Consider the following 24723-nt stretch of genomic DNA (forward strand, 5'->3'; position numbering starts at 1 on the left):
TGATGTAGGCTGTGTGTTGCGGTTTGGCTTGGAAAGGTTTTTTCGCCTGGTCACATACAGCTTATGTGTTGTTCATTGAAGTCCACAAACGAAGGGAAAAGGTGAGAGGAGGAGAGTGCATAGAGGTGAGAAGGAATACAACTTGGCTGCTATGAAAGTGAACTGTGTTTATGCGTGATCAGGGGTGTATTCATTCTGCTGATTCTGTTGAAAAACTTTTCTGAAACGGAAGCAAATGAAACGGGAATAAAAATACCAGAATTAGTCCAATAGAAACTCTCGTTTGCAACTATTGGAATAATCATTACACCCTAGATAAGCTAGATGCAGCCAAGAGTTTGCAAGGCAGTATTGAACGTGTCACTGTCTGTCCATGTGTAGTTGCCTAAACCTATCAATGTTAGATTGAACTGGGTGAATGGAATATGAATGACAGTCATCCAACATACTGAAATAGAAATAATGCCATGCTCATGAAAAAAAAAGAAGAGTAGGGCTGTCCCCGACTAAAACAAATCTTGGTCAACGGAGAGTCGTCTGTTCTTTCGACCAATCGATTGGTCGACATTTTTAAAGTGTAGTTTTCCATATATAGACACACCCTATGTTTGAATAAAATCAACTGTAGGTAGGCTACTGAGCTTGTCTGTTGTTTTAAGCGCTGCAATAAAAAATTAAGACACATAAATTACTAAAGAGGGAGCCAGAGTTCAATATAGCCTAACCAGAAGAAAAATAAACGTTCCCGACCCTCCTCCTGCCGCTGCCCGCTGCTGATGGTCTTTGCAGATTCTGGCTTTAAGCGGTAATAGGCTACACCAACGGTCTGCCTACCTGTAGTTGATTTTATTCAAACATAGGGTCTGTCTATATATGGAAAAATACAGTTATCATTCCATTTCTACTGATCTGAGTGCCATTTACAATTTTCATATGCACATTTTCGTGTAACAGTTTCATGTAATTTATAATTAAGTCTTCATATCTCAAAATCATTGTCATGTTGTTAATCAAAATTCTATCTAAATGAAAATTATGCAAATCTAGAAGTAACATCAATTGTCATTGCTAATATGTAAAAATAGCCTACATAAAGCCAACAAATAAAAACATTGCAGCCTGCAGGTAGAAAATATCCTGAGAAACATAAATATATTTTAAGTCACATTGGCTATGCATGGCCTGTCTGCAAGGAACTTGAAACATTGTATCAACTATTAACTCAGTACGGGCCAAAGCTGGATGCCAGCAAACTTGCAACATTCTCTAAAATATTCTGGGCCCCCAGAGTTTCCAGCACCAGTGAGCTCCGGAGAGACAGACACAGCTGTGAGCTATTTGCGCAAGTAATCAGGTATGCCTTTTTTTATGATGTTTCCACCGGATCAGAGCGTGAACTTTTTTCCCCCCCTTTGATGCTGAGTTGTTATCAAAAGGGAGAGAGCTGGAAATATTTTTCAAATAGGCTACGTTGAGGAACTATTGTCATTCTCAATGGATGTAAAAAAAATTGACTTTGTTTACTTGTTGTTTGAGGCAAAGAGAAAATGACTTTGAGAAGCTCCATGGTGATGGTGAGTTAAGACGATCAGAAATGGTGCCAGATCCTCAAATGGGCACCTTTATGAGCCTACATTTGCTTGCAGGCCAGGTAGCCTACAGGCCTACTTCTATGCGTAACCAGGTGTGTGTCCTTACTCAAGATTGACAGGAGCGCTCCAAACAAAATGGAATGAAATAAATCAAAACTTGTATAGTCCAGGTTATACGCTCTGCAAACAACGTGTCCACTCCTACAATGACAAGGGTAAGAATGTAATAATGATAGATTGAATGCATTAACAGAAATGATCGGAAAACATTGGAGATTAGAAATGATGGTAGTTAACGGTAAATGTACTACTGGTGATACTGGTGTGCCATGCCCGCGAACTCCGCAATGGATTAGTCCACTGAGACAGGCGTGAATCAGACAGGCGTCGCATGTGGCCTAAATGTTTTAAAATATATTTGCCACTGCTCAACAAAAAAAATCTCAGTCGACCAACAGCCTATCGACCAAACAATTGTCCAGTCGACTAAATGGGGTCAGCGCTTTTGAAGAGGAATGAAAAAGGTACTAGTGGACACCATAGAAACATGGGATATGACTAAGCCAGCCAATCAAACTGTTTTAATACAGTTTTTCATACACAGCAGGACTGATACTGGCCTACACTCACAGCTATAAATGTTTTGAGTCTAGTTGATTGGATTTGATGCCACGTAAAATATGTGAACATACAGTATGTATCCTATATTCTCTTTTCTTTATGTATTTTCCCTCATATGTACATTCTGCTCTGTACAAAGCTGTCATCGAGGCAGAGGGTGGCTACTTTGAACAATCTTCAATATAAAATATATTTTGATTTGTTTAACACTTTTTTTGGTTACTACAGTACATGATTCTAAATGTGTTATTTCATAGTTTTGATGTTATCACTATTATTCAACAATGTAGAAAATAGTAAAAATTAAGAAAAACCCTTCAATGAGTAGGTGTGTCCAAACGTTTGACCGGTACTGTACATTCTGCTGAAATGTAGGGAGGGGAGGAAGAGAAGGAGAAAGGGAGAGGATGGAGAGAGGGGAGAGGGGAGAGGAGGATGAAGAGAGGGGAGAGGTGGATGGGGAGAGGGAGAGGAGAGAGAGAAGAGAATGGGGAGAGGATGATGAAGAGAGGGGAGAGGAGGATGAAGAGAGGGGAGAGGTGGATGGGGAGAGGGAGAGGAGAGAGAGAAGAGAATGGGGGAGAGGACGATGAAGAGAGGGGAGAGGAGGATGGGGAGAGGGAGAGGAGAGAGAGAGAAGAGAATGGGGGGAGGACGATGAAGAGAGGGGAGAGGAGGATGGAGAGAAGGATAGAGAGAGGGGGATAGATACAGTTCACCGGGGATCAATAGAGGTGCTTTATGGTGCAGATCAGATGTGCATGGCGGCTTTTAACAAACACCACCGCCACTAAAACACAAGGAGGGGAGGAACAAGCAACAAAACAGCTCTCCATCAAAGAGAAATATAGTTAGGACGAATGAGACCCCGGTCAGAGCCAGTCCCCACCCCCCCCCCCCCCCCCCCCCCCCCCCGCCTTCTACATTTCAATTAGCAGCATCAATCGAGCATGTAACCGCAACCAAACCCCATGAAGGTTAATGTGCGACACGTCTCCTCCTTTGACTGAGCGGGCGTTAGCTAGCTAACGGGTTTGAACAGTTCAAAACTCGACATTACCATGTTTTTTCCCTTGCTCTTTTTTTCTCTTCCTTAAAAAAAAGGAGCGAGGCAGGCAGTTTATATTCATTTCACTGAGGGCAGGAGGGGGACAGGGAAAGAGTGGCTCCGACACGAGTGTGGTTTGACTCTCATTAACCTGTAATAACCTCTGATAAGGGGAGAACACATCCTTATGAATTCATATCATTATTCATCCACTGTCTTTTTTTAGGCAGCCCCCAAAGTGACTTTGTGGGGCATGGTGGTACAGTATAGTATCTCCCAGACAGGTACGAATCCTGTTGGCCGGAGATGTGACCATGTACTCTTCACTGTACTGAACTTTACTGTACTACTTTACTTACTGTACTGTACTACTTTACTTACTTACTGTACTACTTTACTCACTGTACTATACTACGTTACTTACTGTACTGTACTGCACTGTACTACTTTACTTACTGTGCTGTACTGTTCTACTTTACTTACTGTACTGTACTACTTTACGTACTGCACTGTAATACTTTACTTACTGTACTGTCCTACATTACTTACTGTAATGTACTGTACTGTACTACTTTACTTACTTACTGTATTACATTACTTAGTGTATTGTACTACTTTACTTACTGTACTACTGTACTTACTGCACTGTACTACTTTACTTACTGTACTTTACTACTTTACTTACTTACTGTACTGTATTTCTTTACTTACTATACTGTACTACTTTACTTACTGTACTGTACTACTTTACTTAATGTACTGTACTACTTTACTTGAAGGCAAAGTCTTGATTTACGCATCAATAACCATGATTCATATATTTTTGCAATGTGATGCTTATAACCTGATACAAGGCTCTACTGTGCAGTACTGTAATGTACTGTGCAGTTCTGTGATGTAGTGTCGATGGATTCAACTTGGACGATTCATCTGAATCTAGTCAACACCATGGAGTTAACTGAGAATTTGTTGAAATTATTAGAATAAACCCTAATTGAAAATGATGGGTGGTTTTCTCCTAATTCACAAACTCAGTTTCCAGTTGAACTGATTTGACATAGAACTGACACCAACCAACCCTGGCCTAGTGAATATACCACCTATCAACAGTGCCATAGTCACTAAAGTAGGCCCAAGGGACTGGTTTCCCATACACAGATTAAGCCTAGTCCTGGATTAAATAGTACTTTCAATTGTGACTCTCCATAGACCATGATTTCTATTCCAGGACTAGGCTTAATCTTTGTCCAGGAAGCCAGGCTATAGATTCCTCTGTTCTGTGTATGTCAGCAACAGGGCTAGCCTAGCACAGCACAGCTGGCCCCGATGGCACCGTGCGCGACTTGTTTAACGCTTGTTTATGACTTATCGCCTCGGCGGCGAGAGGCACTCGAGTAACGCTGATTGTCTCTTTCATTATCCCGGCAGAGGGGAAATAACCAGAGCAACAATGGATTTTCCACCCTGGTAAATGACTTGTAATGAGAAAGATGGAGGAGAGGAACGATGGAGGGATGGGGCTGCCAGGGTGAGGATGGATGAATGGGGTCAGGTTTGATACATATCTAGGGGTGGACTATCCCTGTGCTACCACACTGATCTCGTGAGCTTGCATAAATAGTGAAACATGTTTATGTAACCTCGCAAGATCAGTGTGCTAGTACGAGGCTAGGGTTGGACCACAGATAATACCTTCCGCCTACATCTATTTGTTTACTCTTATTTGTAGCCTTTTCTTCATTTTTTTACTTTCAAGGCTAAGAATAAATCAATGTTGACCTGCTATCCTTAAAAGTGCATAAGTGTAAAGCATGCTAATTGGACAGTTGCTACTCTGCAGTGTATCATGATTTAACCTCTCCTGGGTAGGGGGCAGTATTTTCATGTCCGGATGAAAAGTGTGCCCAAAGTAAACTGCCTGTTACTCAGGCCCAGAAGCTAGGATATGCATATGCATGGTAGATTTGGATGGAAACACTCTAAAGTTTCTAAAACGGTTAAAATGATGTTTGTGAGTATAACAGAACTGATATGGCAGGTGAAACCCAGAGGACAAATCATCCCAAAAATATACATTTTCAGCCTACCACTGATTTCAATGGCTGTCACTTTTATTATAAGGCGAAATCCTCCCAGATTGCAGTTCCTAGGGCTTCCACTAGATGTCAACAGTCTTTAGAAAGAGTTTCAGGCTGGTTTTTGGAAAAATGAGCTGGAAGTTGTAGTTTTTCTAGGTGGCTCCCATTTTGGCTGTAGTGTTTCCAAGCGCGTGGAAGAGAGCGCGTTCTTTGGTATTTTTCTCCGGGAAAGACAATAACAATTCTCTGGCTTAAATTGTATCATTTATTTACTTATTAGGGTACCTAAGGTTTGATTATAAACATTGTTTGACTTGTTTGGAAACGTTTATTAGTAACGTTTGGGATTCATTTTGTATGCATTTTGATGGAGGGAAACTGGGTGGATTATTGACTGAAGCGCGCCAGCTAAACTGAGTTTTTATGGATATAAAGAAGGACATTATCGAACAAAAGGACCATTTGTGATGTATCTTGGACCTTTTGGAGTGCCAACAGAAGAAGATCATCAAAGGTAAGGCATTTATTATATCGCTATTTCTGACTTTCGTGGCGCACGTGCTTGGTAGAAATATGTTTTTCATGCATTTGTATGTGGGGCGCTGTCCTCAGATAATTGCATGGTGTGCTTTCGCCGTAAAGCCTTTTTGAAATCTGACACACCGGCTGGATTAACAAAAGGTTAAGCTTTATTTTGATGTATTACACTTGTGATTTTATGAAAGTTAAATATTTATATTTCTGTAGTTTGAATTTCGCGCTCTGCAATTTCACCGGATGTTGGCCAGGTGGGACGCTACTGTCCCACCTGCCCATAAGAAGTGAATCAATCTGGGCTTAGCACGCTGAATCAAACTATTTGTGTTCATTTCCTGATTTCAAAGGATCTCACTCCCTGTCTAAAAACATACAAGGAAATAGAACCCGCCACATATGGAGTTGTCAAGCTTTGGGCCACTAACCGAAAGTCACAAGATCCCCCCCCCCCCCCCCCGAGCCGGCAAGGCGAAGAAATATGCCGTTCTGCCCTTGAGCAAGGCAGTTAACCCCCAACAACAACTGCTCTCTGGGGTGCTGATTAAGGCAGCCCCCTGCACCTCTATGATTCAGAGGGGTTGGGTTAAATGCTGAAGACATATTTCGGTTGAATGCATTCAGTTGTGCAACTGACTAGGTATCCCCTTTCCCCTGTTCCACTGCAACACCAGGAATGCATCCCAAATAGTAACATATTCCTATGAAGTGCATTACTTTTGACAAAAGCAGTTCGTTATGAAGTGAATAGGGACGTAAAGCCATTTGGGACGCAAGCCTGCTGTCATTCGAAGGCCCTGTCCACCTGACTGTACACGCCCACTGCAGTGTGTGACTTCATCATGGAGGGAGCACACAGACACAGCAACAGACTAATCTCCCCTTTAGGTGCCACTGTGGCATGTTTTGGCCTGGGGCCTGCTCTGTCAGAGGCTAAATTGGTGCCTCCTGAAAGCTGGCGGAGAGATAGTGAGACGTGGAGGTGGAAGGGGGGGGGGGGGGGGGCAAAACAGAGGGTGGAGTCAGTGGCAGAGGTGTGAACAGGTGGCGTCCTGGACTGATATTGCCTGTGTAAACTGCAGCCAGGACTCTGGGGTGTACTGTAGGACTGCCATTTAGTTAGAGTGTCCATCAGAGAGGCATGCGCAAGTGTGTGTGTGTGTTTATGTGAGTGAGTTTGTGTGTGTGTGTGTGTGTGTGTGTGTGTGTGTGTGTTTATGTGAGTGAGTGTGTGTGTGTGTGTGTGTGTGTGTGTGTGTGTGTGTGTGTGTGTGTGTGTGTGTGTGTGTGTGTGTGTGTGTGTGTGTGTGTGTGTGTGTGTGTGTGTGTGTGTGTGTGCGTGTGTATTCGTATTCATGCAAGCCTATTAATGTGTGCTCACCACTCAACGCCAGACTCTGTCACTCACCCCCACCCCCTCTCTTCCTTAACAATGAACCCAGTCAGATGTATTGCTCGGGGTAGGTAGTACAGACAGTTGGGCTGGGCACACAGTCCATTCCAAATAAATCCTCATCCTCGACTAAAATCCACTTTTTATGGTGAATCTCCAAAGAACAATTTCCAGGACTAGGCTTAATCTTTGTCCAGGAAGCCAGGCCATAGATTCCTCTGTTCTGTGTTTGTAAACAACAGGGCAATCCTAGGCTAGCACAGCTGGCCCCGATGGCACCATGTGTGACTTGTTTAATGCTTGTTTGTGACTTATCGCCTCGGCGGCGAGAGGCACTCGAGTAACGCTGATTGTCTCTTTCATTATCCCGGCAGAGGGGAAATAACCAGAGCAACAATGGATTTCCCACCCTGGTAAATGACTTGTAATGAGAAAGATGGAGGAGAGGAACGATGGAGGGATGGGGCTGCCAGGGTGAGGAAGGATGAATGGGGTCAGGTTTGATACATATCTAGCGGTGGACTATCCCTGTGCTACCACACTGATCTCGTGAGCTTGCATAAATAGTGAAACATGTTTATGTAACCTCGCAAGATCAGTGTGCTAGTACGAGGCTAGGGTTGGACCACAGATAATACCTTCCGCCTACATCTATTCTTCCAGCTACTTCTAAAGTGGACTAATCTCCACTGTAGGTGGCACTGTGGCCTGTTTTGGCCCGGGGCCTGCTCTGTCAGAGGCTAAATTGGTGCCTCCTGAAAGCTGGCGGAGAGATAGTGAGACGTGGAGGTGGCAAGGGGAAAATAAAAACTGATGTAAAATGGAGGAGAGAGAGAGAGGAGAGGGTAGAGTCAGTGGCAGAGGACTGAACAGGTGGCGTCCTGGACTGCTGTTGCACTTTGTGTAAACTAAAGCAAGGTGTGTGTGTGTGTGTGTGTGTGTGTGTGTGTGTGTGTGTGTGTGTGTGTGTGTGTGTGTGTGTGTGTGTGTGTGTGTGTGTGTGTGTGTGTGTGTGTGTGTGTGATGTGTGTGTGTGTGATGTGTGTGTGTTTGTTGCAGGACTACCAGCTAGTTAGAGTGTGTCCATCAGCTTCTGACCTGCCTGGCTGAGGTCCTCCAGAGAGGAAGCCAAGTCTAGATGTGTCTGCGTGTGTCTGCATATTCATGCTTGCCTGTGTGCCTTCTTGCGTATGTGTTTGTGTGTGCCTTTGTGCCTATGCATCTCTGTGCGCTGTTAACTCAACGCTAGACGCTGTCACTCACCTCCCCTGTGACAGGCGTCAAATGGTCAAGCTGTCTAACCCGCTCTGCTTATCACAAGTGTCTCACCTTTGACCCCTGTCACTTATTGTCCCTCTGTCTTCCTCAACAGTGAACCCAGTTATATTTATAGTTTGGGGTAGTACAGGCAGTCGGGCTGGGCACACACACATGCCGCACCATGCGCAAGTACACACACACACGCCGCACCATGCGCAAGTACACACACACACACACACACACACACACACACACACACACACACACACACACACACACACACACACACACACACACACACACACACACACACACACAAGCAGACTGCTCAACTCTGTTAAGCTGAGCCATAGATTCCTGACAGACATTCTACTTCACACACGCAGACCTGGGGATTGAGGCTTGTCCTTGAAGGAGGGGGGGTAAATCAATAGCCTCATGGGAAAGGGGTTATCTCTCTCTCGCTCTCTCCTCTCTTTCTATCTGCTCTCTCTCTCCCCCTCTCCCCACCTGCATTTAAACTCATTGTATTTTTTAAATACGATTTTTTTACTTGATCATTAAGATTTTGCCCAGAGAAGGTAGATATTAAAGCTGATATATGGCCTAGTGTTTAAGAGCATTGGGCCAATAACTGAAAGGTCGCTGGTTCAAATCCCTGAGCCAACTAGGTGAAAAGTCTGTCGATGTGCCCTTAACCAAGGCACTTAGCCCTAATTGCTCTGGATGAAAGTGTCTGCTAAATGACTAAAATGTAATCAATTCCCTGGTTTTCCAGAAATCTTGGTTGGATGATTCCAGATTTCCTGCTATTTCCCTGCAAATTCTACGAATCCTCCAACTGCGATTTCGGGGAATACCAGGGAATTTATTGAAATTGGATTGTCTCAATGTATGTCTAGAATACGGGAGAGTAATTACACACACACTAAAAGTCATGTAATAATGTATTGAATGGCAGATAGGCCTATGTTAGCTTTAACACAGGTCACATTCACTGTTTTTTTCCGACCAAAAGCAACTGATGGAATGACATTACTGTGGAGAGGACTGGAGAGTGGGATAGCTAAGTCAAGGATCCTGTCAGCTGTGAGTGCCAATTCGCAGTACACAAGCTCCAAAATGGCCACCAAGTTGCATCACCCTGCCCAGGTGTTTCCCACGCTATGCAGACAGTGGCTTGAAATGAGTCACTCTTTCTCTCTCAGTTTCATCAGTTGTTATGATGATGGAAAGGGGGGTTTTAGTATAAATGAGACACAGATGGCTAGCCAGAGGAGAGCAGAGGAGAGGTGGGGAGGGGAGGGGAGAGGAGAGAGCGGGTTAGAGAGGGAGGGAAAGAGAAGAGAAGGGAAGAGAGGAGAGAAGAGGAAAGGGGAGGGGGAGAAAGAAAGAGAGAGAGGTGGGGAGAAGCTTCTTCAGCAGCAGTGGGTGGGTGGTATAGAAAAAAAGCTGACTAGTGTATTGGAGTAGGAATCAGCAGTATAGGATGTACAGCGAGGTGAGACAGTTTAGCTGAGGTTGGGGCAAACTAGATCGCCCTGAGAGAGACTCGTAGGCAGAAGTCTCAGCAGCAGCTAAATCAAAAAGAAGTGTGTGTGCGTGTGTGTGTGTTTGTGATGGGGAGAGAACGGGGGTTGAGGCTGGAGATACTTCCGGTCAGACTTGGCAATGCGCTCCCTCCCTCTGTTCCCTCCCTCCCTTCCATAAGGCGAAAAAAACACAAATCACAGTGACGGCTCCGGTTTGAAGGTTAATGGCACACTCTGCGATTTACGGCCTTTTTGGTTTGTTTGTGCGGAAGTCGGAAGTGTTTATGTTTTCCTATGAGGAGTCTATTATGTCACGACGCGAGCAGAGCTGTCCTCCTGTGATCTTAGGCCTTGAGGATGTCTTTGTTGGCTGCGTGTTGCGTTCTGCCACTTTGATTCCACTAAGCACTTTACCGAATATTTAAGCATTCACTTCATTCATTGTACTTTCATGACAAATCCATTCCAACACGGTCACGTTTAATTCCCTTTATCATTTCTCAACCGGAATGAGTGAAATTGCTCCTTTACCATCAGCAACTTTCCTCATTAAGCGTCTCGGAGAACACTTAACTATTTCTATTTAAAAACCCTAGCCCTGCACAAAATTTTCCCAATAGCCTATTTTACGCTAATCCAGTAAGTGGATTAAACTGAATTTAAAAAAAGATACATTTTAGAGAAGAAAAAAGGAAAACAGTTTTTGTAGCACCTTTTATGTTTGGTGTATAATAAGCAGCCCCAGTGTTTTTAATACGTTTATGTGTATTTATTTCTGATTTACCTTTCTGGCTTAAGCTTCTAATTGATTTTCTTCACTTCACGGTGAACAGAGAAGAGAGAGAGAGAGAGAGAGAGAGCTCTGAGGAGAATGACAATAATATCACACAGCGTGTTTGTCGGGGGTTTCAGTGGCATATCCACTAGCACATAAAATCTTTGTTGTTGTTGTCGTTTTTTCCCCCTCCCTTCCAGCATTCTCATTAGACGTGCTTCTTCTTCTTCTTCTTCACCAGTGATCCAGAGCCCAAATTCAACCTCCTCTCCAAATCCATCCCTCTTATTGTATTTGTTTCATCATGCCTCTCTGAATATTTTATATATATTTCAACAGCTGCTCAGAGAATATTATGTCATGTTTTTTTTTTCTTTTCTTTATGCATCAGAAGGTTTTTGCGAGTGCCTCTCGTCTTGTTGTACTGACCCCCTTTTCTCCTCTGAAATGAGACGACGGCTCAGTGTAGACAGATAATGAGTACAAGCTGTAGACTGAGGCGCTTGCTGCTGAATCTGAAATTGTGAAGGCGGCACGACATAAGTCGAGTGAGTCTATGTACGCGGATTGGGTACTGTGTGTGTGTCTGCGTGCGTGTGTCCCTAGTGTCCACTTGACAGTGAAAAGGGAACTGGCCGGCTCTAATCGTGGCTCAATTCAATAACACAAGACCGGGTCGAACAAGGTCGTGTCAATCCACCTAAATATTGTTTTGTTCTCTCAGTTTGTTCTCTGTCAGGTGGTTTAACCGTAACCCATTGATTTAGCTGTTATTGCTCAAGCAGAACCACAGCATTAAAACAATTATTAAAGGCCCAGTGCAGTTGAAAACATGCCTTACATGTGTTCTATATATGTTTCCACACTATGAGGTTGAAAAAATACTGTGAAATTGTGAAAATTATGATAATGCTCTTTTAGTGTAAGAGCTATTTGAAAAGCCTTTTTTGGTGAGATGGAGTTTTGGCCTGCCTGGTGACATCACTAAGTGGTAAATTAGTTAATAGACCATTAGGAAAGAGAGTTCCAAACATTTATGCCAATAACAGTTCGTTTTCCGTTTTCCCCTCCCCACTCAGACCACTTCCAGACAGTCCTAGCAAAATTATTGCTTGCGAAACTGAAGAAGCTATTTTAGTTTATTTTTGACCATTTTAATTCAAAACATCACAGTAAGGTATTGAATTGTTACCCAGAAATGATTTGATATTGAGATAAAAATGGCTGTATTGGACCTTTAAACATTGCCTGCATCAGATCATCACGATTCGTCTGAAGATGATTATGTAGCTGTCCCACTCAACATGAATATATTCGGCACGATTGCCCTGGCATTTATTCAAATTCAACACCCCTCCTGTGAACGCACAAAGAACATACAGATGCTCGGTTGGCAACGCTTGCCAAACTAATATTCCCGCTAAATGCCAGCCATTGTTTTTGTCGGAGTTCGCAACTTTTTGTTTTGCAGCCTTTTGTTTTGGCAATGAATTTTCAGTCCCTCATCAGCAACCTGTTAACTTGAGTGGCTGTCAACCAGAGCTAGCGCGCTAGCATGCTAGCACTGACAGATTAATAAGTGAATGGCTGCCAATCAAAGCTAACACATTAGCATCCTAGCACTCACACGGTGATAGGTGACAGACAGCCGCTCTCCCGGTAGTGGAGCCAAGGTGAAACGGCTAATTGGCGTGCGAAAGGCACTCGGGCGCCCCATCCCCGTGGTACCAGATTTCTGGTGACATCTCGTCTTTTTCTCGAGAGGCTACATTGACAGAGGCTGGGACCCCCGCTTCAGAAGATGTATTTGACGCGCAGAGTGTGTGTCCTTGGTTTGAGAATAGAACACCCACACATTGTCTTACATAGACACACACACACACGTCTCTTTCGGTATTCCACCTCTCTCTCAAACCAATGTGCCCATCCCCTTAGGAGGAAAGATACACTTTTGAGGGATGTTTTTTCAGATATTTCTCTTGTTTTTCACCTTTGTTTATCTGCTTTCTTGCTCTCTCTCGTTCTTTCTCTGTTTCTCACACACACACTGAGGAAGGCACATGCTGCCTAAAATATAAAAATTAATTAAGTGAGTGCACCTGAGTCAAGTAAATTCTGGTCGCCATTCTTATTGTTATCTCTTTTTCTCTCCCTTTCCCTCCCTCTCTCTCCCTCCCTTCTTCCAGTCATGCCCCGTTTCGCTGAACAAGTGGAGGTGGCCATCGAGGCACTGAGCACAAACCCCCCACAGACCTTCGAGGAGAACGAGTTCATCGACGCGTCCCGCCTGGTCTACGACGGCGTGCGTGACATCCGGAAAGCCGTTCTTATGATCAGGGTACGTCATTTCCTCCTCTCACGCTTCTCAAAGCATGCTGGGAACAGACTCTGTACATAATTACACAGGCTATTCCCATTATAGTGCACTACTTTTGACCAGGGCCCATAGAAAAGTAGTGCACTATGTAGGAACACGGGTGCCATTTGAGACACACTCTTTTTCTCTCATTGACATCAATGCATGACCAAGTGTACATAAGGATTCGCACCTATAACTGACGAAATGTCAATTTTCATCAACAACAAAAATCTCCAATTCCAAGAATGTGTCCTGCGTGAGGTCACATGAAATGTCCATTTTCACAAGATGAAACACAAACAATTTCCCTGATTTGATGTTAGCGAGTAAGAAATTAAATGACATGGAAATTAAATTACAAAGAACTTCACGGTTCATAAGAAATCAAATCAAATCAAATTGTATTGGTCACATACACATGGTTAGCAGATGTTATTGCGAGTGTAGCGAATTGTTGTGCTTCTAATTCCAACAATGCAGAAATATCTGGGGTAGCCTAGTGGTTTGAGCGTTGGGCCGGTAACCGAAAGGTTGCGGGATGGAATCCCCGAGCTGACAAAGTAAAAATCTGTTGTTCTGCCTGAACAAGGTGGTTAACCCACTATTACCTGGTAGGCTGTCATTGTAAATAAGAATTTGTTCTTAACTGACTTGCCAAGTAAAAGAAAGGTAAAAAAAGAAAAAGAAAATCTAACATGTAATCTAACAATTCCACAACAACTACCTAATACACACAAATCAAAATAATGGATTAAGAATATGTACATATAAATATATGGATGAGCAATGACTGAGTGGCATAGGCAAGATGCAATAGTTGGTATAAAATAGAATATATCCATATGAGATGAGTAATGCAAGATATGTGAACATTATTAAAGTGATTAGTGATCCATTTATTGAAGTGGAAAATGATTTCAAGTCTGTATGTAGGCAGCAGCCTCTCTGTGTTAGTGATGGCTGTTTAACTGATGGCCTTGAGACAGAAGCTGTTTTTCAGTCTCTCGGTCCCAGCTTTGATGCATATGACATAACACTTTAGGGCTGGTTAGAACAGACCAACTCCGTGGCCTTGTGGTTACAGTATCCACCCTGAGATTGGAAGGTTGAGGGTTCAATCCCTGGTGGAGTCATACCAAAGACTCTAAAAATGGTACCTGATTCCTCTCTGCTTGGCACTCAGCATTAAGGACATGGATTGGGGGTAAGACCCTGAGATAGACGAGCTTCCTGTCCAGGGGGATGCTACAAAGAAATGGAATTAGGCTGCTACTCTATGGGCTGTTCTGGCTCTGACAAGACTTGTTTACTTGTAACATAATACTGCAAGACTAGTTCCAGGCTAGACTTTTGTATTGATGTTACAACAAAGCCTATTACAAAGTAATGTTGTATACTCAGCCACACCACACTGTATCCACCATGGTAGGCCTACGAGATGTTGTTTGTCTAGTGTTTTCTCTCTTCTCGTACCCCCCCCCCCTTCTCCCAATACCACCATGCAAAATCATGTATTCGACTTTGGACTGCTGGAAAGTTTCCCAGTGCAGTTGCGAGAAAAATCTAATTATGGGGAAATAATTTGACGTTGGTAAATAATGTAAAACAGGGGCTTTGAACTGGCCGAGACCGACACACCAGCCTCATAATCTATTTCCAAGTTAAATTACTCTTGGAGGCTTGGAGGACTAGCTATGATTTCTCGTCATTGTGTAGCCTAACTTCCGTAATACAATGTGTAGCCTTTCATATGAAACGTCTGAAGGATGTTTTTGTGGTGTGTTTTTTTGCTCCTGTGTAAGCTGGTGTACATGGATTTCTTTAGAAAATGATTTCTTTAGAATCTGCTGGCAGAGCCACATTGTACCCTACAACAGCAATGGATTATGGGGGCAATTCTCCATGGTGTTCATTTTAGAAGTTGAGTATGGTCGGGTGTGTGTGTGTAGAGGGTTAATAAAATAGCATTCCACACACACACACAAACGCACTCTCACACACACACACTCAAACACACGTACACACGTCCGCAGACATCTGCTATATGTCCACTCCAGAAAATGGAACGTGCCACGCAATTCAACTAAAACAAGGCTTCAATGTTCACGCTCATTTCCACACACAAAGGGAGCACATATCCATTCTTCTGGGAACAAAGGGGAAATAATTAACCTGCAGGAGACACAAGCCGTCAAACCTCACCCGGGTTGCGTCCCAAATGGCACCCCGTTCCCTTTTATAGTGCACTACTTTTGATCAGGGCTCATAGTGCTCTGGTCAAAAGTCGTGCACTATATCAGGAATAGGCTGCCATCAAATAAAATACAATTGTACTCATCGCCTGCTTTGTAAACAACAGGTGTGGACTAACAGTGAAACGCTTACTCACGGGCTCTTCCCAACAATGTAGAGAAAAACAAAATAGAGAAACAATAGAAAAGTACAACACGTAATAATAGATACACAACGAGTAACGATCGGTCATAGGAAACGATGGCGAAAGCATGACGTCCAGAAAACTCAGATCAGCGCGGAAACACACACTGAATAGCAGAACTGGTCAGGTGCTCGTTAAACAGCCGCTATACGCTCCAGTGCCGTCTCCCATGTATATGGAACGCACACACATATCACAGTCTTCTCCTCGTCTTCCTCTATGTACCACGCAGAGAACAGATGTGCACGATATTGATATTGTCGGATATAGAGTCTGATATCACGCCTGCCTTTGTGTCGTGTAGAGGCGCACAACTGTAACGTCTTCATGTTTGTGTGGTGGATTTGCGAGAAATTCGGTTTGTTTTCAAGAGAAGCAGGTATAAAACCAGCTTTTTGGACTAGTGGCCTCTTCAGTTTGTAGAGGAGGTTGTTATGTCTGGAGATGAGGACGGTATAGATGATGTTTACAGTGTTGCCGTGACGATAGACACGTTGTTGACAAACAGACAGACAGGTGGGCGACTGAGCCACTCATCCCGCCCTTCTCCTCAGCTAACTGCCTCCCGATTGGCCCGGAAGCCCCAGATCCCTGCTCTTCATTGGTCGAACACATTAACTGATTCGTCCCCGAGTCCTGCCTGTCTAGAACATCTGTCTCGTCCCCACCCTGTCTCGTTGTGAGATAGCAGTTGACAACAAGTTGAAGACTGAAGAAGAAAAAAACAAATCACAGAATCTCTTGAGGCCATTTACCCTTCCCGCCCTTTTCCCTTTGTGCCGTTTGATCCCACTATTTCAGGGAGCTTTATAGTGCTCTTATGGTGCGTGGTGTAAACCACCACCGAGACTTCTTAAAAACAATGATGCAAGGGACTTGAAATCAGAGCATATAAAGCATGTACAAAAAAAACGGGCTGAATAATTCAACACAAGGAGATCTGACTTGCTGTTAATTGTGTGACATCTCCTGCCAGCCGCCCCTCACGTGCCCGGAAGGCCTATCTGCCCTCAGACTCTTGCTGAGAACAGACTCAACCCAGGACACAGAAGCTGAAGAAGAAGTCTGTGAGTGAGAAGAACAGTAGTAGAGGGAGAGGGGAGATAGAGATGTGTCTGAGGACTGATGTATCAAAAATCTGTGTTGTGTGACACTGCAGCTGTTGATCTAACAGTCGTCATGTTTTTTTCTCTCTCCTTCTCTCTCTTTCTCTCTATATCTACTATTCTTCCATTTCTCTTCTCATCTCCCACACACCTTTCCCTTCTCTCCCTAATACTTTCTCCTTCTTTCTCTCTCCTACCCCTTTTGTATCCCCCTCTCTATCCACTATCTCTTTCTACCCCCCCCCTCTCTCTCTGCCTCTTTTCCCTCTCCATCCCCTCTTCACCTTTCTCTGTAGACACCTGAGGAGCTGGAGGATGACTCAGACTTTGAGCAGGAGGACTACGACGCCCGCAGCAGGACCAGCGTCCAGACGGAGGACGACCAGCTCATCGCCGGACAGAGCGCCAGGGTGAGTGGAACTCTAGAACCAGCTCTCGAACCCCACTAGAGCCATACACTAGAACCGCACTCCAGAACCTGCTCTGGAACATTCCGTAGCTCGCTGCATAGGAACATGATTGGGGTTGAGTCGGAAATGGGACCCAATATAGTGCACTACTTTTGAATCAAGAGGTGCACTGCGTAGGGAATAGGGTGCCATTTCCGATGTGCCCAAGGATACCCCTATTTATCACAAAGGCCTTTCACATTGTCCTTCCCTGCACAGTTCCAGCAACTCTGGTGGATTCGTAACCAGGTCAGCCCAGTAAACCTAGGCTTGGCTCAGTTTAGCTCATGCTCAGTAATGTGAAAAGGGTATTGTTGTAGTGTGTCATATTGCAAGTCGGCCTTCCCTTTCATTACATAAAGCCTCTTGTTGCACCACTTCAATTTCTCTCGTGTTCAACATAATGTAAATTCCCAGTGGGTTCTGCGCTGGATAAACCCCACTATTGTATGATTTTAATATCACAGGATTCCATCATACGGAAAACGAAAAGTACATTGAAATGATCATAACCTAATTTGATTGTTTTGAAATGACTAAAGCATGATCCCACTCGGGAGGAGAGACGGGTGTAAAATTGCGAGTGCAAATGAAGCCGTATCCCCCCTTCGATATTACCGGGAACGCACACTCGACCCGTGCCAAGCCTGTGACCAGTGATCACCGGGGCTTTGGGCTTTGTGCACATTAGTGTTTTTTTCCATGTATTATTTGTACACAGGGGCACTGCTTAAAGTACATTAAAGGGTATCAGTGCTTACCACCCCTACAGCAGGGATAGTGGTTGGCTGTTGAGGTTGGATTGTGGAATGCCGGGTGGCAGGAAAAGGTTTGGCCTCATGCCTCCCCTCATCCTGAGAGGCCTGCTGCTGCTAGGAAGCCTTCCTCAAAGTCGGAGGGAGTCCGGGAGAGAGAGAGCGAGAGAGAGAGAGAGTGTGAAAGAGGGAGGGAGAGTTGGCATTATGAATGGGAAATGGATTGGAGAGGGGAAACATTGAAATTAACCCAAAGCCTGTTGGCACCAACTGGCCTCATAAACACACACACACACACCACAACCACAACATCTCTCTCCAAATGAACTTGTCAAAAAGTTTAAAGGAGGTGAAAACAAACAGAGAGAACGGTTGTGTCTAACTCCATGATTATAACAACTAACTTTGAACTTTGGCCATAAGGCGGGTACAGCATTGTCCTTTTGGGAGCATAGACAGCCATTGTTCTGGGACACTGGTAGGGGGTCCGGCAGGGGGTCCAGTGCCTGTTTTGCCAGGGTGAGAAGTGGGTACAGTTGGGTCTCATCGAATCCCACTGAGTCGTCCCAACTGTGTCCCGTGGCTCACACACGCGCACCCACACACACACCCACGACCTCCTGCAGCGAAGGCAATCTGAGCTCAAACGCATCACACAGAGTTGAACAAGTGTCTATGCAACTCTGAGTGGGCGATACCTCCTGCTGCTAGTTAGTTTGAGGTGCGTGCTCCTGGGTCTCATGTTGAAAATGGATGCCACTTGAAATGAATGGGTGCTGTTCATTTGGAAATGTAGACATGCACATGATATATAGACATGCTTGCTATCTTACACACACACACACACACACACACACACACACACACACACACACACACACACACACACACACACACACACACACACACACACACACACACACACACACACACACACACACACACACACACACACACACACACACACACACACATCCAGTACATTTGCTCATAAACACAAACATGTACACTCACATTTTCACATAGACACGCATACGTAAAAGATGCGGTTGGCCTGGACACAGGGGTCCTGCCCACTCGCCCTAACCTGTCATGTCACGGTAAACCCTGTTTACCTTCTCCCGGTCACGTGAAGTGCACATTGGCACACCACAGCGTGTGTTGTCATTAGAAGAGACAAGAGGAAAGGTGATCGGCCATCTTGTGTGTCTTCTCAGTGTGAGCCGACATGGCGAGCATGTCCAGGTTTACACCCACTATTCCTTTCACGCTGGGCATGTGTAGTGTAGTATGCAGCACACACCGCGCTGACACGAGGTTAGCTACTCCTCACTGGGCAAAAACAGCTTCAATCGACAGTGTTTTCACATCATTTCAACCCCCCCCAAAAAAAATCTGTGATGACGTTGAATCAATGTGGAATTAGATTTGCAAGGCGTTTTTTTTTCACCCTACTTTGAACCTAAATCCAATGAAAGGGTGAAGTGTTTGCTTGAATTCACGTTGAATTCACGTTAATTGACAACTTAACCAAATGTACATCAAAACTAGACGTTTAACTGACTTCTGTGCCCAGTGGGTCTCTCTTTGCGTCAAATACACACAAACCACACGACACCAGGTTAGCCTCTCACTCACTCTTTCTTTCCCTCCCTCTGTCTCGATCTCACATTCTGACACTACGGGTGTGATGCAACGGATATTTTTGATCAATTTGATGGCACAACAATTATTTATTTATTTTATCTATTATTTTGCTCCTTTGCACCATATTATTTATATTTTAACTTTGAACTTTCTTCAAATTACAAATCTACCATTCCAGTGTTTTACTTGCTATACTTTATTCACTTTGCCACCATGGCCTTTTTTGCCTTTACCTCCCTTATCTCACATCATTTGCTCACATTGTATATAGTCTTATTTTTTTCTACTGTATCACTGATTGTATGTTGTTTTAGTCCATGTGTAACTCTGTGTTTTTGTATGTTGTCGAACTGCTTTGCTTTATCTTGGCCAGGTCGCAATTGTAAATGAGAACTTGTTCTCAACTTGCCTACCTGGTTAAATAAAGGTGAAATAAAATAAATAAATAAATTACACCGCCATTGTGTTGCTTCTCCAGTGTGAACAAGGCTTTATTTCTCTTGTTTTCTCTCCCTCTCGCTCTTCCTTTTTCTCTCTCTGCCCCCCCCCCCCCCCCCCCATTGTTCCTCGAGCGGCTCTTCCTGGTTGTCACTTCTATTATACTTATGCATAGAGCTAAGTTATTAGACTCAAACATGTATAATATGAGGAGGGAGCAAACACACAGGAGATGGCCTCTCTCTCTCTCACTCTGTATTTTTGTCCTCCACTTACACAGAGACAGAGACACACACATACTTACAGAGAGACACACATACTTACACAGAGACACACACATACTCACACAGAGACAGAGACACACACACATACTTACAGAGACACACACATACTCACACAGAGACAGAGACACACACATACTTACAGAGAGACACACATACTTACACAGAGACACACACATACTCACACAGAGACAGAGACACACACACATACTTACAGAGAGACAGAGACACACACACATACTCACACAGAGACAGAGACACACATACTCACAGAGAGACACACATACTCACACAGAGACAGAGAGACACACACTTACTTGCACAGAGACACACACTTACTCGCACAGAGACACACACTTACTCGCACAGAGACACACACTTACTTGCACAGAGACACACACATACTTACACAGAGACAGAGACAGAGACACACCCATACGTACACAGAGACATAGACACACACATACTCACACAGAGACATAGACACACACATACTCACACAAAGACATAGACACACACATACTCACATAGAGACATAGACACACACATACTCACATAGAGACATAGACACACACATACTCACATAGAGACAGAGACTCACATAGAGACAGAGACACACATACCTACATAGAGACACACACACTCACATAGAGACAGAGACACACACATACTCACACAGAGACAGAGACTCACACAGAGACAGAGACACACATACCTACATAGAGACACACACGTACTCACAGAGAGACAGAGACACACACATACTCACACAGAGACAGAGACACACACATACACACACATAGAGACGCGCACATAAACTCAGCGAAAAAAAACGCCCCTTTTTCAGGACCCTGTCTTTCAAAGATAATTCGTAAAAATCCAAATAACTTCACAGATCTTCCTTGTAAAGGGTTTAAAAACGGTTTCCCATGCTTGTTCAATGAACCATAAACTATTAATGAACATGCACCTGTGGAACAGTTGTTAAGACCCTAACAGCTTACAGACCGTAGGCAATTAAGGTCACAGTTATAAAAACTTAGGACACTAAAGAGGTCTTTCTACGGACTCTAAAAAACACCAAAAGAAAGATGCCCAGGGTCCCTGCTCATCTGCGTGAACGTGCCTTAGGCATGCTGCAAGGAGTCATGAGGACTGCAGAAATGGCCAGGGCAATAAATTGCAATGTCCGTACTGTGAGATGCCTAAGATGGACAGCTGATCGTCCTCGCAGTGGCAGACCACATGTAACAACACCTGCACAGAATCGGTACATCTGAATATCACACCTGCGGGACAGGTACAGGATGGCTTACACCAGGAATGCACAATCCCTCCATCAGTGCTCAGACTGTCCGCAATAGGCTGAGAGAGGCTGAACAGGGCTTGTAGGCCTGTTGTAAGTCAGGTCCTCACCAGACATCACCGGCAACAACGTCGCCTATGGGCACAAACACACCATCGCTGGACCTAACAGGACTGGCAAAAAGTGCTCTTCACTGACGAGTCGCGGTTTTGTCTCACCAGGGGTGATGGTCGGATTCGCGTCTATTGTCGAAGGAATGAGCGTTACACCGAGGCCTGTACTCTGGAGCGCGATCGATTTGGAGGTGGAGGGTCCGTCATGGTCTGGGGCGGTGTGTCACAGCATCATCGGACTGAGCTTGTTGTCATTGCAGGCAATCTCAACGCTGTGCGTTACAGGGAAGACATCCTCCTTCCTCATGTGGTACCCTTCCTGCAGGCTCATCCTGACATGACCCTCCAGCATGACGATGCCACCAGCCATACTGCTTGTTCTGTGTGTGATTTCCTGCAAGACAGGAATGTCAGTGTTCTGCCATGGCCAGCGAAGAGCCCAGATCTCAATCCCATTGAGCACGTCTGGAACTTGTTGGATAGGAGGGTGAGGGCTAGGGCCATTCCCCCCAGAAATGTCCGGGAACTTGCAGGTGCCTTGGTGGAAGAGTGGGGTAACATCTCACAGCAAGAACTGGCAAATCTGGTGCAGCCCATGAGGAGGAGATCCACTGCAGTACTTAATGCAGCTGGTGGCCACACCAGATACTGACTGTTGCTTTTGATTTTGACCCCCCCCTTTGTTCAGGGACACATTATTCCATTTCTGTTAGTCACATGTCTGTGGAACTTGGTCAGTTTATGTCTCAGTTGTTGAATCTTGTTATGTTCATACAAATATTTACACATGTTAAGTTTGCTGAAAATAAACGCAGTTGACAGTGAAAGGACGTTTCTTTTTTTGCTGAGTTTACATGCAAAAAAGCATGCACGCAAACACACACAGAGAGACACGCACACACACACAAAGCCCCTGATAGGTCAGCCATAAAATTGATCTCGCTAGTGTCTGGGCATTTTATTTCAAATGAAACAAATTAAAGTCATTTCGCGATGCCCCTGCCTGTGAAGAAACCCAGAAAGCGCCGTGTCTAATCCCCGCCGAGCCGCCGAGTGTATTGGCACGTGCTCTATACGATGGGATTTGCCACTGCGCTAAGCTCCCAAGGCCCGCTCTTGTTGTTATCAGTAAGCAGAGGAAGGGATTTTGGGATAAGTGAATTCTGGAGAGCGGGAGAAGAAGAAAATACTCTCGCCTAGTACCCCCCCCCCCCCGCCAACCCTTCTATTATGACATCCCAATTGGCCCCTGTGTTTCTTTGTAAATCACCATTGAGAAAGTTTGAGGACTAAGCTAACCTTTTGAGCCGCCATCTTCATGTCATTGACAGTTGGGGTAGATTCCCTTTAATACAGCAGAGGAATTGGAACCAGACCTGTGAAGTTGTCTGTACACTTTTTACAGTAATGGTAAACACTTAATTGATTGAGGTAAGAGGTGACACAGTTAAGAAATAGTTTACCTATTTAAGTAGACTTCATCACAAACCACATATTAAAGTTGGTTTGTCATGTGTATCGTGCCACAATCAGGGAACTCCTAGACTCGATACAGGTGTGTGACAGCCATACAGCCAGAGCTGGCCATGTTGCCAACCTTTTTTTCTCCCTCTGCTTTTTGTCTTTATTGTGTTTGCAGTTGCTAGCTGACCAAGATCCTTTTTATTTCAGTTTACCGTAAATTCTGGACTATAAGCCGCAACTTTTTTCCCACGCTTTGAACTTCGCGGCTTAAACAATGACGCGGCTAATATATGGATTTTTCCCGCTTTCAAATTTGTGGGTCCTGACAGCGTGGAACATTGTCAAAAAATCCACTATCATCAACGGGTTTCGAAAGGCTGGACTGCTGCGTGTTGAAGAGGGCTCAGCGGGGGATTTGCCTCCGGATGAAAGTGACGAGAGCGACAATGAAAACGATCCAATATCGGATGAAGCAATTCTGAGGCTATTCAACTCCGACACCGAAGGAGATGACTTCAGTGGTTTCAGTGCACAGGAGGAGGAAGATAGTGACCAATCACTTTCTTGGTAGGCTACTGTTTACTGCTAATTTTTTATTTTTTGTTACAAGCCGTGTTTTGTTAAAGCCTATTTATTTTTGTTACAAGCCGTGTTTCGTTAAAGCCTATTTATTTTGTTACAAGCCGTGCTTCGTTAAAGCCTATTTATTTTTGTTACAAGCCGTGTTTCGTTAAAGCCTGTGTAAAGTTAATTTGTTTCAATGTACCGGTAGGCACCTGCGGCTTATAGACATGTGCGGCTTATTTATGTTCAAAATAAAAATAAAAAACTTAAATTCAGTGGGTGCGGCTTATATTCAGGTGCGCTTAATAGTCCGGAAATTACGGTAGTTGTTGTTTTCACTGTGGTTTTACTGATTGACTGACACTTCCTGTATCAGTATGAGTAAATGCCCTTCCAGTCTCCAGCTAGACCAGGTCTGGTCATAGTGCCCCCGGAGAAAGGTGAACTTGGTTGGGGAAAACTTCTTTCAACTGCCTGCCTCCCTCTAAAGGGGGTAGCTCAAAATGTCTGCCAACAAAAAAGACTCCACACCCCATAAGGCCTTGCTGCTGTGACCAAGTTGCAAGTGATGTTGCTGATTTATTAGCAGTGTAGCTCTCCATTTGAACATACTAAGTTAAGGTGTGGAACTAAACAGCCAGCAGGAAAATACTGTCCAGTTAACCTACTGTCCAGTCAGGCTTATTTGGAAGAATGGCGCCTGAGGTGATGGCTGCCATTTTACCAATTGTGCTATTTTGTGTATTTTTTCGCATTGTTTGTAACTTATTTTGTACATAATGTTGATGCTACCATCTCTTATGACCGAAAAGAGCTTCTGGATATCAGAACAGCGATTACTCACCTCGAACTGGACAAATATTTTTTTCTTTAATGAGTCTGATGCAAAGGATATAATGTTGCTCCCGGACAAGGCCCAAATCCCTGTCATTCGCATGAAGAACAGAAGGAAATACAGATATTAGGGTGCC

At 44.3% G+C, this 24723-nt stretch overlaps 1 protein-coding gene across 1 annotated transcript in view; it reads left to right on the top strand.

Moving 5' to 3' along the window:
• LOC106602757 (catenin alpha-2) overlaps positions 1 to 24723 on the top strand; it is a 672188-nt gene that overhangs the window by 616423 nt on the left and 31042 nt on the right. The window contains exons 13-14 of the mRNA XM_014195596.3: positions 13020 to 13171; positions 17032 to 17145. Coding sequence (XP_014051071.2) covers positions 13020 to 13171; positions 17032 to 17145 — 266 coding nt within the window. The remainder of the gene's footprint in view (positions 1 to 13019; positions 13172 to 17031; positions 17146 to 24723) is intronic.

Source organism: Salmo salar, chromosome 04, assembly GCF_965601325.2.
Source record: "Salmo salar chromosome 04, fSalSal1, whole genome shotgun sequence".
NCBI classification, from domain to species: Eukaryota; Metazoa; Chordata; class Actinopteri; order Salmoniformes; family Salmonidae; genus Salmo; species Salmo salar.